Below are 15,807 nucleotides of genomic sequence, written 5' to 3' on the forward strand. Positions count from 1 at the left end.
GGAGCTGCGGACCTCACTTCTTGCATATGGATCAATCCATTTTATTAGTATATTTCTGCGTTTCCTAAGACTCTAAGGTGTGCCCATGGGTTGGAAGAGACTTGAGGTTTGTCTGTCCTGTTTGCCATCTCCAGCGGTGGCCACAAGTGGATGCTAGAGGAAAGCATTGCTTTTTTGCATGTTCTGCTTTTGCTCTTCATGAAGCATCTCCCTTCACAGCATCCGTTGGATGCTGAGCTGAGCAGACAGCACAGTATGAGAACAAAGCAAGGATGCACTGATATTTTTCTTTTGTAATTTATTTGCTTATGGATTTCTGACCTGGGTTTGCATTTTAGCCACCATTACTTGCGGCCGCTGATGGCTTTTCCATAAATATGTCTAATTCCTTTTAAGAACCACTTAAAGTGTTGGCATCCGTGATACCTGGCGACACTGGATTTTACAATTTGTGTATTCCATGAGATTTTTTTATATGATAGCTTACTATTTCATTGTGTGCTCCCTAGACATAGAATTGAGACATGGTGCATATTTTATACGTGGTTGTCATATTCCACAGAGTCATGACTCTTTCATGCTTTTCTTCAGTTAGTGGTTTTCCTTTTCTCCTTTTAAACAAACCATCCCATGCTTTTGACCATACTTACTGCCTGTACTGGCACTTTTTTCCTAGTTCTCCATCTTTTTTTTGAGATAGCCATATCTTAGATTTAAGTAATGGCATTATAATGTTTGAGGTTTTCAGCCTTTTCTGAATAGTGTCTAACACTTTGGCCTCTTCTTCAGTGACCTCTTCACTCTTGTGACTAATTTATTGATCTTGAAGCACCCTGCACAGCTTCTCTTAGACTGCACTGACATCTAATGGTAAGGCAAAGTGGCTTAGCCACACTTAATGGCAAGATAAATTGTCTGACAGGCAAACATATTCATTTTTGTATGACAAGATGGAATAACTTCCATTTCTGCACAGAAAGTCTGATTTAATACTTTTATGGCAATGAATCTTCTGGTCATTGGACCATACTAATTTTTTTAAATGTAATTCAAATCTTTTGCAAGAATGGTTTTCAGTACAATGTTCTTTTTACTTTATGCTGTTTATAAACATACCAGCATCTCATTCGCTAAACAGGAGATGTTGTTTTTGTACTAGAGTAATATTTGGAAATACAGATGGACTTCCATTTCCCATTAATAGCTTCCTCACATTCTAAGTTGTCTTCAGCATATGTCCCATCCTGTCTTTTTCCCCAAAGAGAGGAAAACCTGAAATTGCTGAGGGCCATCAATAAATAATTTAGGAAAAAAAATGCTGTAGATGGAGTAATAGTTATTTGTGGGTGGTACATTGAGTTAGGTTTGCAGCAAGACTGCTTCATGCTCTGAGAAGAGTGAAGTCCCTAAAATGGACTTGTGGTTGAAATTTTTACAAGTTTGGTGCTTTCGGATGATTGAAATACTACATCAAAAGGAACAATGTTCTCATTATATTCACTTTTTAGTTTTAGGGCTGTACAAAATGGCCACTAAAAGACCTTTACGTGTCATGGAATATAGAGATCTTACTGATCTGGATGGGAGGGAAAGAGAAGCAAAGCAGGAGTCTGCTTGGGTTGGCTTGCAAACTTAATTTATGAAGTCATCAAAATGTAGTGGCATTTGAATGTTCAATATAAACCTACCTGTTTTCTTGGAATAACCTTATTTCGTACCTTTTGAAAGTTGATAGTAGGAAGTTGATAGTAGAAAGAATACTTCAGTAACTTAATGTAGTTTCAAACCAAAGACTGTACACGAGAATGGTTAAGTTAAATGAAGATTGAGAGTCCCAAGGGTAACACAAAGCTTCATGATTTTATTCTGTCTCTTAATGATCTATCAGTCTGTTCTGGGAGTTTAATTTCTGTCATGGTTTTCGTATGCTTTGTCATTGTGTTTGGGTTAGTCTGCAGATCCATTCATGTAAAGGAAGCTGGCAGTGAGGAAAAGGTGGGCCTTCTGCCTGGCCTCGCTGTACAGGTGAAAGTCCGTGCTCAAAAGAGTTTATATTCTGAATCTTGTGAGGGGGTTCATTGGAGTTTGTGTGATACGGGTCCCAATTTTTGGTAGGCTTTCACCAACTGTTCAAATTTAAGTAAACAGATCACATTTCTGTTAAATTTCTCCTGTGAGACAAGCAAAGGAAATTGTTCTCCACTGCAACCTCTGGTGTTTGATGAGAGCTCTTCTCTAGCCATTTGGAGCTCACCTCAAGCCACAAGTAATCATGTATTTAGCAAAATGGTTTATTTAAAACAATAATTTCTTAGTTTTCTTACTTTTCATCATCTTTGTGTAGAAGAGAGCATGCAGGCTTTGACTGGGCCTGCCTTCAGATCTCCTCACTTGCAGTTTGTTTGGCCTTTCCTCCGTTACCACCATTACCTGGTTTGAAAGCTGAAGTCCAAGTTGCTTTACTTACTTTACACCTCTGGTTTAGGATTTGCTCACTCTGCTATGAAAATGTTGGAGATTGTTTTTCCTTTTATCGTGATGTCTCGAAGTAAAGCTCATCCTTTCTCAAAAAAGAGCTCAGTGCTCCAGGTTGCAATAGCCAGAGATGTTTTCTCTTAAAAATATTCTCAAACCCTGGAATCAGCTGTTTAACTGAAAGAAAAAACTCTAATGCTCTGTTTGAGGGAATATTTTTACTCTCAAGTTGGGCTGCATGCACAGGGTTCTGTATCTTGATGGTATCTCAGATGGCTTTGTAGCTAATGCTTGACGTGGTAGGCAGTATAGATCCCTAATTCATTTAGATTCTCAATTTATCTTAAAATATTGAACTATAGAAGTCTGCTCTTAAATACTGTTTGGTATTTTTGTGTTCTTATTTTTAATTCATTAGGCAGCCTGCTTGTGTTTTTAGCGAATTTCTCAAATACAATTATTCATGTTGTGGCTTACTAATTGCAGTAACTAATGCTCCCGTAATTATAAGGCTTTTGTTTTGCTGGGAAATGCTTCCCATATCATCATCTTCTCTTTGTGTTAGAACATAAAGTATAATGAAATTGTATGAGGGTTAAATTTAGAACTATGTTAATATGTTAATTTAATTTTTGCTCAGAAATGTTTTTTGTGAAGTATGACATCTTGCTATGGATTAAAAAAATAAACAAAGTTTAAAACAAAACTACTTGATTTATGTGTTACGTTTTGAAGCTACTGTAGATGGTTTGAAAACATCTGGTGACACTTTCAGCAGCAGGTCAATAGTTACAGATGGTCTGTTTTTTACAGCTGTCATCCAGCTTTGTACGTAGAATGAGTACAGTGGAAAAATCTTTTGCTGAATGAATAAACAAAACAGCACAAGGAGGACAGCAGGCATGTATGTTTCTACAAGACAGGAAATTAAATAAGCTATAAAAATTTAAACGAAGATTAGCATTGAAAATGTTCAGTTTGTTTCTTATCCTCTTTTTTTTTTTTTTTTGGAAGGAAGTAGGTTGTAAAACAGGTGAAAAGAAATTAAACACTAGTTTAGGATTGACAGAAATTTGGGGTGTTGTTGGCTTAAGAGAAAGGCAGGTGGCTATGGCTAGCTTTAAACATTTTTTAATGCAGTTGGTGTAATGCCTGTGTAATCTTATACCAGAGCCACATTCAATATTGAAGAATGTTGTGTTTTGCAAGAATAATCAATGTTGGGAAATGGAATAGAAGAAGTTCAAAATAGCAATCTTCTTTGTGCTTGTTTTTTAAAGAGAAAAACTGGGCTTCAGCATTCTTTATCAATTTATTCTTCTGTCATGGTGGTGTTATGTTCAGTGGGAATCAGACGTTATGCAAAGCAGCAGAAGAATCTTGAATTTGAGGATAAAAGAAAAAGGTGGAGGGAAAGTGAATAGGGGGATGAGGTTGAATAACGTGGTAAAAACGTAATGAATATTGCACACCGCCTCTGTTTTTAAATGAAAATAAACACAGAGGAGCTTTGTTAAAAACCCAAATGCACCAAGCAGGGTACTGCTGGAAAAGATACCTATTTTAATGCAAATGTGCAGTTCTTGATATTCAAAATGTTTTTCTTTATCACTTCACTTGGAGTGCACGAGTCTTCATAATATGTTGATGAAGTGTGCATATGTTTGTTTTTAGAAAAATATAGCATCTAGAAAGAAACGAGCAGATTTCTAGGTTCAATCACTTGTAAGGCCATTTAATGTTCTCCATTGATGATGAAAGCTCTTGGGCAGGAATAAAAGGAAACGGGGAAGTTGATTATTCAGCTCGTTTTAATGCTCACTGTGCCTGTAACACAGCGTTCTCTGGGCTGGGTTCGCAGAGTCTATTGAAGTACTTAAAGGGGGACAAAAGCGCTGCTCCAATTATGCTTTTTACAGGAGCCATATACTTAGCTTTACCCCGTTCACTTGCTCACATGTGTTTTACAACCTTCCATTTCAACTAGATTTGTGTCAAGGGATGTTTCTTCTCTTCCCCCCATCTCCCTTTCCTGCTTCTCAGCTGAAAACGCAGGCTGCTTGCTGCAATACCCTTACGCTGCCTTGCCCATCTACACGGCATCTGAAAAGTGCTTAGCTGTATTTGCTGCCAAAGAGCTTGCCTAGTCATGCATAAAGCTGTTTTAAATGCCATTTGCTTGATATAGATGTTGGCAGTCCGTGTTGTCACCGCGATGCATTTCATTTACTTGCGCCTCAAATTGTTTCCCTGAACTTCCCAGCCCCAAACGGCGACGTGCTCCCTCCAAAGCTGACCAGTTAGGCCTGAGAGGGGCATTTCCTCAACTTCTGCGATATGATGTGAAAGTGAGTGATGTCTCAAAGCTTGTTGTTCAGGTGGTCACCTTTTGGTCATTTTGGGGGGTCTTTGGCTACCAAGGTACACACAGGTAACTGATGGGGTGACTGGCAGAAAACCCAGTTGTCTGTGGGCACTGGTGTGCACGTCCATCTGCATGCATGTCATGAAATACCACATTACCCAATGTGATGAAGAATTTTGGATGTTTTTTCTTATTTTTTTTATCTACACGCTACTATTTTTGGAAAAGGGTAAAAAAATCGATGTCTTTAAGAATCTGTCTTTCTATTCACAGGTGAAACGAAGCTTATAAAAGGCAGTAAACATTTCTGACTTGTGGCTGGCTGGAGAAGTCCACCATCAAACTGTGCGGAGACGTTCTTTGAGCTTCCACGCTTATGTCTCTAATGGACAAACACAAAGTGAAGCGACAACGTCTGGATCGCATATTTGAAGGTTAGATATTTAAATTCCTGGTTTTCACTGCGTTATCATGGATTAAAGACGTTGCTGGAGATTGGAACTTGGGTCGTTTGCTGGATTTCTAATTGAGTTGCAGTTTCTGTTGGGATTATATTGACTGTGTGCAAATGCCGGTTTTGGATGAAAACAGGTCTAGACGAATAAAAACAACTAGTGCATGAACTCTGTAAAATTGTACAGTTACGTTTGCTTTCAACTTAGTATTTTTACGGCATTCTGCCAAAATGTTGTGAAAGGTTGTGGTTTTGTATAAAATAACTCTAAAAGGGTAGGAAGACCACACAGTCCTCTCTAGGGTCTTTCTCTACAGATGTGTTTTATATAGATTAAGAGCCTGTATCTGATCTGAGGAAGGAAATAGGAAATCAAAAAGAAAAAAATATCCCAGGAGACCCCTGGACTTGAATATTAAAAAAAAATTAGCCCAAATTCTCACGAAAGGAATGGAATTGCTTGGGTCAGTCATTTTAGCTTGAGTCACAAATGTTTGAGTTGTATATTCCTGGTATTCTTTGTTTTCTTTTAGATTTGGTGTGAAAACAGGTTGAGGGATAAGTTGTGTTATTTTGAAGAATATACACAAATGTGGCTAAATGAATTTTTATATTAAATGTGAGTTTCTCCTTAAAAGGGGATCGTTATTTTTTTTATTAGACCTATTTTGCTATAACTGGAGGAAGTGTGCAGACTTGTGGACGTGTGGTCTTTGCATCATGTCTAATACTGAAGCAGTAAACTCTATTTGAAGCACTTGCTTCTCTAGGCATTAGTCGTGAGACATTTCTCTAGCAGCTGTGTTGGTGTAAGCAGTCCCTGGCAGCTCCATTCTGTCCTCATTTTTCTTCCCTTTCTTTGTGCCAATAGGAGTATAACCATATAATGAGCTGGATTGGGAAGATGACTCATACTAAAAATAAACTTTTTTGTTGGCGTGTTTTCTATTTAGGTAATTTCCTCGGTCCAGGTCACTGTTCAGCTGGCACAACAGCTGCATTGAAGGGCACAGTTAGAGCAATGAGGGGCACAGGGACGGTTCCCCTGACATAGCCAGGGAAGGACATTTCATGAAGGTATCAGAGGGTACAATTTCACACTTGGGTTACATTAATCTGCCTGTAAACCTCTACAAAGAGTGGGCAGGCACACCCCTGCCTGCTTGATTCAAGCTGTTCTCATGTCACACCTCGATTAGTTGGCCAAGTGGTCAGTTGAATCTGCTCACTGAAGACCAATCCATTCAAAAAGAGATGGGGAGCTGGCTGCTGAGGATGGGGAATTGGGAAGGATGGCCTCCTTTTCCACCAACTCTGCAGTTAGGATCAACTGGAAATGACCCAGGGGTGTACTGGTGCGGTGCATGGTGCTGTTTGTTCTTCTCTATTCCTAGCCTCTGTATCTGACCCCACAATAGAAAATTGTTTTATTTTGCCTGGTTTAATTGAGTTGGCAAATTATGAGGAGTCAAAAAAAAGGGAGGAGGGAGAAACCTGTCCCTTTAGGTGTCATTGGATCTCAACCCACTTTGGGGTATTTCAGCCTCTTTTTTACTGTATTCATCAATTGGACAACTTAGGAGAAAATAGTCTGTGATGATATGGCAAGGAATGTTATCAGGGACAGAGGTGACAGACCATTAGGCCCTGTGACTGTTTAAAATAGCAGTGGCTTCCCTCAGGCTGCGTGTTCACATTTAGTGCCACTGTTTAATCAGAGCCTTTTGTCTGGTTTGTTTTTTCCCAGCCTTGCACAATTCACTGCATCTTACCAGTGAAATCTGTTTGTGCAGCCATGCAGTGTAGGGAATTGATCCAGTTGAAAAATAAAGCAGGAAAAAAGTTTTTTTAGCCACTTTGACTTCTTAATCCCATTTACCATGTGCTAGACAAATCGACGTGTTGGAAAAACAGTGGGAAGAGCACACAGAAGATGAACAAGAGGAGAAGGGGGGTGAAAAAATGGATATGGATAAATGCGTAAAGTTTTATGGTTACAGGAATGCAATTTGGCTTGTAAAATGTCAGAGCTGTATTCTGCTCTTGAGTGTCTGTGCTCAAATTCCAAATGCTCTTAGAGGTTTGTAAACATACCTCTGGCTGAGGTTTTTAAATCACTATCCCTGCTGCTGCGTAAGGTGGGATAAAAAACTAGGAGCTTTCTGTGTTTTTTAAAGGGCTTTTCTGTCCATGTGGTACTGTTGAGGTTTAAAAATCAAATACACGAGTTGTGTTATAGAAGGTATGTCTGTGAGAGAACAACCTACGTATTTTATACTGTAGGAATATGCATAACGTTTTTCAAAGCTCAGGAAACTTAATGAGCTGTATAGCTATTAAAGGTGCCTTATCTTCTCTGACAGCTTTTCTGTTCATCAGATCCGGTACAGCTTTCTTCTCAACCTTTTCCCTCAGAAAACAATTATTTTAAGACATGATTTTATTGCAAGTTCCACAAAAAACAGGTAGCAGTGATTTACTAATTATTGATGTATAAATGTTTTTCAAGTATTGTTTAGGATAGCCTGTGATGAGCAGACATTCACATGTTATACCTATAAAGAGATGCAAGTGTTGTTGTTGTTGTGACGTGCACCCTTTTGTTAGTCTGTCTCCCTGTTTAAAGGGAATGATAGTGAGCTGAAATTTGGGTTCCAAGAATTGAATGTTGTGGATCCGATTCACAAAACTGAATGTTCACGTTATGCACATGTGCACAGGGCTGCGCACCTCTTTTCCCATGGCGTTAATGGGTTGCCACAAATGCTCGTGTAAGTTAGGTGTCTGTGCGTGCAGAGTGTTCCGCAAGTTGGACTGCTTGCCTGTGCCTTCAGGCAATTTGCACACTTGCTTATAGTAACTAATCATGCAAATTAAGCAACAAATTGAACAGGCATCACTGGGTTTACTATTATGTTGAGTTAACGACAGTGCTGTAGTACTACTACTAAATTTCAGTTAATACTCAATGGACAAAAAACCTGATTCTATTACTTTGGGAGCAATTAGTTCTCTTTTAATGTAGTTGAGTAAGTAATTTTGTCTCGGAGGTACCTATGATTCCCTTCAGTGGCTTCTTAAATATGAAATTGAATATTTGCTTTTAATCCTGAAGCTGTTTTCAATTATATTTCTGTTCACATTTCAATGGTCTGCCATGTTATGTTCTTGCATGTATCATCTCAAAAGAGCAGTATTAAAATGTGCTTTATCATCCTAATTTACATAGTTCTATAAACTGGCATTTCCTTAATGATGGCAGTTGAAGATTGTCCCTTGAAAAAGCCAGATAGTAAATTTTGGGTTTTAGCTTCCACCGGTAGCTGTGAAGTCTACTTTGGCACAATGACATGATTCTAGGCAGTCTGATGCTAATATTAAACTTGCTCATGATTTATAAAATAACGTTTAGACTTCTTCCCTTGAAGAAAAATAGTACCAAGACATGTGAAAGATGTTAGTTATTAGTTACTGATTATATATAGTTATTAGTTACTGATTATATTGTTCTTTGTCCCCCTCTCCGGTGAAGCTGGTGATTGCAAAGCATAATTATAGTAGTATACATTTGGCAGAACAGTTGGAAGTGTCACAGTGCAAAAATAAAATGTGTTCATTTTCTGGGTAATTTGAAAAATTCTAAATGTTTTTGGCATTTTGAAAAGTCGTTATCTCTAATTAAGGTATTATTGTGCTTCATATTGCAACAAATCTTGTAAACAATGCTGTGTATTTGCTTATATTCGAGAAATCTTTAATTAAATGTGTGTATGTCTTACTGACCGTTGCTTGGAAGTTACCTTGGGGATGTCTGACCTGGCAAGCGGTGTCGAGTTTGCTGGAGCTAATAGATGCAGCAGGAAGGCGATAGAAGGTGGCTGCAGTGTGAGGAAAATCGTGCTTCGTCTCAATTGTCTGTGAACAGGCTTGGTGAACACAGTACAGTGAGTTTTCTCTAAATGCATTCCACTGTATAAATAGATTATGGGCATTGCTCGGCCAGCCACTGCTTGTCATGGGCTCCTGAGCTTTAGGAAGCAAAGATGTCAGTGGAACTGGGAGGTGGAAGGGTGCGTGTGTGTGTATATATGTGTATATATATATATATATATACACATATGTAGAATCATAGAATCATAGAATATCCTGAGTTGGAAGGGACCCTTAAGGATCATCAAGTCCAACTCTTGACACCGCACAGGTCTACCCAAGTTCAGACCATGTGACTAAGTGCACAGTCCAATCTCTTCTTAAATTCAGTCAGGCTCGGTGCATTGACCACTTCCCTGGGGAGCCTGTTCCAGTGTGCAACCACCCTCTCTGTGAAGAACCCCTTCCTGATGTCCAGCCTAAACTTCCCCTGCCTCAGCTTAACTCCATTCCCGCGGGTCCTGTCGCTGGTGTTAATGGAGAAAAGGTCTCCTGCCTCTCGACACCCCCTTACGAGGAAGTTGTAGACTGCGATGAGGTCTCCCCTCAGCCTCCTCTTCTCCAGGCTGAACAGGCCCAGTGCCCTCAGCCGTTCCTCGTACGTCTTCCCCTCCAGGCCTTTCACCATCTTCGTAGCCCTCCTCTGGACACTCTCCAACAGTTTCATGTCCTTTTTATACTGTGGTGCCCAGAACTGCACACAGTACTCCTATTTCTTCTTGCTTGATTACACAGATGTTAGTGATTAGACAACTACAATACAATACTGGAAATGTAACACAATGATTTTTTTTTTCCCGTTTGACACCTTGAAACAAAAAAAATTCTTTGCACAACACCTTGTATGTGGTGTTTCTAGGAAAGACTTGTAGGCTGTGAAAGTTCAACAAGGCTCCCTGTATGCCCCCACACAGGTGTGGTATATTTTTATAGTTCTGCTTTTGAGGAAAGGAAAAAAAACAAACATCTTTGCATACCTGAGTGCTTCTCAACAATGCTAACAACTCTTCTGCCTTTTGATGAGTTATTGGTATACATCTTAAGTTTGTTCCTTATGCACAGGGTGCCTCTTCCTTTCTAAAAGTGCCCAGAAGAAAGCTCAAAACATGTTTTAGTAATTTTAACAGCATTGCTTTGTTACCTAAGAGAAGGTGAAGAGTTGAACAGGATCGTAAATTGGAAAAGAAAGTGAATAAAGGGACGTGTTTCTGAAATTTCAGATAAAATCTCTCATCTTTTGCTGTTGTGAAGGGCAGCCTTTCTTGGGGAAAGTATGATTATTGGCAGGTAACCAAGTTAAGCTCTTTAAAGGCCAGTAAATGTGTATGATAAAGGAATAGTTTCTTTTCAAGGATATAGTCTTTTCTTACAGAACTTCCCTTTCTTTCCCAATAAGACAACACCCGTGTTTTGAAAGCTTCATTTTCTGGCTGTGATGCTGTGTATAGCATGAGATCTAATAAGATGAATCTTCATTTCATAGTTGATGTGGTGTATTGGTGGCTCCAGCAGGAATACAAAGAAAAAAGCAGGTATGAATTGAACGAGGTTTTCTTCTTTCCAAATTTATGAAGAGATCTTGAAGTGCAGAGTGAAAGTTTAATAAACAACAAAAAAAAGTGTTCTGCCTCTGGATTTTTCTTGTGCCTGCAGCAGAGAGCCTGGCTTCTTACCACTCGAAAATACCAGATTGACAAATACCAAGTGTTATTTCCTGACCAGGGCTGGAGCCTGGCTGGCTTGCGTAAACTGTGATTTTACCCATTGCAGTTGTGAAATTAGGCAGTTAAGACGAGCTTTCTGCATATTAACGAGAGAGATGGCCTACTTCGGCAGCGCTTGGGCTTTCCCTGTACTAGAAGGAATTTTTACCAAAGCTGGCGTGTACTGCTGATCTTCATCTGTAAATAAAAGGAGAGAGGAATAAATACTCCAAGGCGGTGAGTACTCTTAAGCTCCTTGTGTAAAGTGGGTACTGCAGATGTTAATTCTTTGGGAAACTAGCGATAAATCTTAACTGACATCCAAATTTCAAGACGTTCATAGTTGTCTTGCTGCAGATATCAGAGAAATCAGAGAAAGGAAATAATAAAATCTGCAGACAATTGTAAATCTCATGATGCTCCATAGGTTTTTCTTTACGCATACTGATCTGAGTGCTAGGTGTACTAAATATAACAAGTGTTTCTTAAAAAGAGAAGAATGGGATGCTTTGTTGCTTGTTGTGTGTGTGTTCTCCCCCCCGACTTTAGAAGAAGGTTTATAGAAGGATTAGGGCAGCAGAGGGAGCTAAAAGATTCCTAATATTTTATTGTTTGTTGTTTCCAAAGTGAAAGTTGCTCTGTCATAAAGTGCCAATTAACCTTCACCAAAAAATGTGGTTTTGAGACCTTAAGTGCCTTCAGCAAACAAAGAAGGACTTTGAATTGGAGAAAATTCCTTTTCTCCCTAGCAATCCAGTAGAAATTAAATTAGGAATCAGGTAGTAAAAGCTGGCATAATCTTTCTGCAGGAACAGCCATCAAACCTTTCGACTGTAACTAATGAAAGTGTTTAAGCAAGCAGAGTTTTCTATGAATAACTCAAGCGGAATATTCTATGAATAACCCAAGTTATTCAGATTTAAGTGTCTTAAAGGAAAAATGTGTATGTTCTTATGCTGCATGCAAGGGTGTTTGTTAACAATTCAACACTATTTTTCTGTGTTTTGCATGTGCGAACTTGGAAAATAGTTTTAGGAGCTTGAAATACAGAGAAGTAAAATATTTATTATATAAGAGTTGTCTTCAAAGAACAGGAGGGGATTCTGCAGGCTGAGAGAAGTTGACCTTGTAAGACCAAATGGAAAATGATGCTACCATGAGTAGTCATGTAACGAGCTTGTTTGCCACTTCCCACAGGCTAAGGCAAGTTTTCTGTGTATTTGGGGTATCTTTACCCCCATCCTTTATCTTGTGACAGCTATATGGTTTAACTGCTTATGGACAGGTTCACTTTTTTATTATTTTATTTTTTTTATTCTTGATACTCAGTATTTGCTTTGGAAGGTGTTCTTGGCATTCTTTTGGATTGCTGCTGTAACCTGCTGTAGTGACTCGAGTCTTCATTCTGTGCCACCGAAAACACCTTAGGAATCTGCATGCACTTAAGCTCCTGCGATGTTACAGAGGTGTTACTGGTAACAATGCGAGCTGTATGAAAAGAAAATTAGCTTAAAAGCCCATTCTGCCCTAAATGATGCTGAACAGTAGCTGCTAATGAAAAGCATTATTTTAACAGGAAAACCGGGAGGAGGGGGAAACTTCAGAGGAAAGAATCTCAATGAGCTTTCGAAAATTTTGCTGAAACATTCAGGTCACTGGTTTAATGCTGAATGTTTTACAGCAAATCTGTGCTTTTGTGGTGCCCAGCGTTACATATTTTACCAGTATAATTTTATTTTCATTGAGAAACATAATCCTGCTTGCTTGTGGCAGCAGTTTTATTCAGTTATGATGTATCCAGAGCACTGCTGTTTACTGGTATGGTGAAGTCAAAATATTGTTATTTAAACATAGAAGTAGCAAAGCCAATTTTGTTTAAATATGGTAAATGGAATACAGCTTGAAACATATGGCTATGTTTACAGGACTATAATCGTATTTTTAATATCATATGTGTTTGAATTAGAATATACTATTTAACCACACCTAGTTGCCTAATTCCTGAGTAATCTTCAGATAATTTAAAAAGCTTTTTGGGCTTGAGATTTACCTTGCATGCACTGCAGATGAGCGCCTGGCACAACTTTGAGGAGCTTTAGAGGTGTAAGTGCTTGGTGGTAATGTATACTTGGTTCTGCCTGGGGTCAGGGAAGATGCTTTAGAAGCCTTAAATTTTATACATTGCTTTACACTCTGCTCTGGAAAGCTGAATGAGACAACTGTACAAAGATTAAGTGTCTAGGTAAACATGTTGAAAAATTTAAATAGTCATCTAATTAAAGCAGACATGTTCAGCCTGCATAGAGGCAGTTCCCATCCTTAGGGAAATGCAGTCTGAGATGCAAAAAAGGATTTTATTTTGTTTTTGCCCTCGGTGCAGTCAGGGTGGGAGTGTGATTGTGCAACTGGGAATGAGAACATAAAAAGTGGGGATGGTCTCCTCATGATGGAGGCATCTGATGCTGCTTCCTTGGGCCACGAAGTCGGTACTGACGTCAAAAGGTGCCTTAAGCAGGAGGAAATGTGCAGGGAGGCTTTGCCAGGGGAGTGGGATCTAAGGGATATCTCTCTTCTCCATAGAAAAGTCATGGTGATATGATGGGCAGGTCGTTTGGAGCCCAGAGACCTCTGTTTTATCTTTCAGCTCTACCAAAATCAGATAACTTAGCAAAGAAAAGATGCCTCTATGCTTCTGTGTCTTTTCTCTTTTTTCCTTATCCTACAGAGAACAGTCTGCCGGACGCTTTCATAGTTGCTGGGATATAAATAACGGCAGGCTGTAATGCTCTTGGAATCCATTTGAAGTCCGAGGCTTTGCCAACTGAAAATGCCCTGCCTTGGGAGCAGCTACGCGGGCACCCATGGGTACCTCTGGAGATCCAGAGCTGTGCAGTGGTTTGTTACCCTGCTCAGACACGTTGAATTGGGAGTTCCTTCCTCTGTCCCTGCCTGTGAGAATAAAACTTAAATTGCATGTGACCTTGAGAAGAAATGGTGGTGTTTTTTTTTTTCACCCCAGCCAGAAGTTGCTCAAAATTACTTATGTTTCCTTTTTCCCTAATGCTTGTTTTTTCAAACTAGCATCCTGTGCAGTGAATTTTCTAACTTCTCATTCTACCAATTAACTGGAGACACACTTAAATAACCAATAAAAATTATAGACAATGGAGGAAGGACAGCAAGAGGTGATGAGAAGAGACTTCATGTTCTTTTGATCCTGCCTGTATATTTAGAAAGTTTCCTTGTGTACCAGATGGCACTCAAATACAAACATGCTAAGACTTCTGTTAATAGATAATTAAGAATAATGAGTGTTAATTAAGTGTATGATAAATGTTCCTTTTTGTCAAGGTGTGCACATTTAAAGGAATAGTTTTAAGTGCTAGGAAAACTTTTTCCCAGGTAATTTTATCCGTACGTGTTTCTTGCCATTCCTTCCTTTTTTTAAGACCAAATCAGTTTTCTGGGTATCAAACACCACTTGGGCAGGTGTTGTTCAGTTTTTACAACATCTGCCAGTCATTTGTTGTTGCTGGTTTACCTAACCCGCAGATGGCCGTGTTTGTGCAGTGCTCCACAAACTCCTGTGCTCGTTCCCCCACTGCTCCTCCGCGCTTGCACGGAGGCATCACTGATTTACCGAACTCAAATAATTTAGTAACAGTGATTTCTGCTGGCAATAAACAAAAGCAGCTGCGCTCTAGCTTATCCTTATCTGCATGAATGCATAGCTTGTGAAAGGCTTTTCTGCCGAGACAAAAGTTCCGAATTTCAAACTGGAATTTAGGGCACGTAAGTCGGAACGACCAGACTCCCATGTTTAGAAACAATATAATAATGCAGAGAATGAATTAGTTGCCATAGTAACTGCTTTGTTTTAATAATTTGGTGGGGCAATGAATAGAAGGAGCTTAGAAAGAAGTAGTAGGAATTTTAATTACATGTTGTGCAATGCGAGCGGCTTTGTTCGTTAATATTGAAATTTGATTTTATAACAGATTGAGGAATGGGTGTATAACTCACTGCGGAAGGCCAGTAAGGATGATTTACAGGTTTCTTTATTTTATTTTTTCCCCTGGGAAAAATACGATGCCATTCTACATTTGATTATGACAATGCAAACTATTGATTTCTTACCAATAAAACATGCTCGATATGTTGGGCTGGGAGCGTGACTTCCACCTGCGGGTGGTGATTTGCAGCCTAGGAACGTGCTTCTGCCCCCACCAGCAGAAGGAGGCAGGCACCCAAAGTTGGGAGGTACGGGAAGGTAGGTGTCTTGGGACTTCAAAACCAATCCAAAATCATAAGCACCTGGAAGCCTCTTTGTACTTTACCTTAATTTCTCTCTCCTCTTGCAGGTTTGAGCAGTTTAGCATGTGCTGGGCGCTTAAGACAAGGCAGGATCCTCCGACAGAGGATCTGTCAGAGGAGACAGATGTAAATCAGGTAGGCTTTGTGATCACACACAGCCAGTTTTGCGGAGAAAGAGCAGACACGATGGTGCTTAACTCCAGAAAGTCGTGCAGGGCCATGTCCAAGCATCTCTCAAATCAAGCAACGATTGCCCGCGCCTCAGGTGCCGGCGTGCCGGTGAGTCAGCGCGTGTCTGGGGACAGGCTGGTGTCACAGAAGGGATTACTGCTGATCTGCTACAGCCTTTCACAAAGTGGGGCCTCTAATTTGAGTCTTAATTCTCATCTGGATGCCTTTTTCTTTTTTAATACCTTAATGAAACTCTCAGGAGCTTAATTCTCCTCCAGACTACTGGCGGCTTTCAGGTGAAATTGGCTATTGAGTTAAGGACTTAATTAAGGAGGGCCTGGCAGGTAGATGGACAAACACCGTTTCATAAGCCTGGTTTTCTTTGAAAATCTGTC

General features: G+C 39.6%; 1 protein-coding gene across 8 annotated transcripts in view; it reads left to right on the forward strand.

Moving 5' to 3' along the window:
* CTBP1 (C-terminal binding protein 1) overlaps positions 1–15,807 on the forward strand; it is a 229,174-nt gene that overhangs the window by 46,198 nt on the left and 167,169 nt on the right. For all 8 annotated transcript variants that reach the window (XM_027455711.3, XM_027455712.3, XM_027455713.3 and 5 more), the window contains exon 2: positions 5,114–5,274. In XM_027455711.3, the coding sequence (XP_027311512.1) occupies positions 5,217–5,274 (58 nt within the window). In that variant the 5' untranslated portion in view covers positions 5,114–5,216. The remainder of the gene's footprint in view (positions 1–5,113; positions 5,275–15,807) is intronic.

This window comes from Anas platyrhynchos, chromosome 4, assembly GCF_047663525.1.
Source record: "Anas platyrhynchos isolate ZD024472 breed Pekin duck chromosome 4, IASCAAS_PekinDuck_T2T, whole genome shotgun sequence".
Lineage (NCBI taxonomy): Eukaryota > Metazoa > Chordata > Aves > Anseriformes > Anatidae > Anas > Anas platyrhynchos.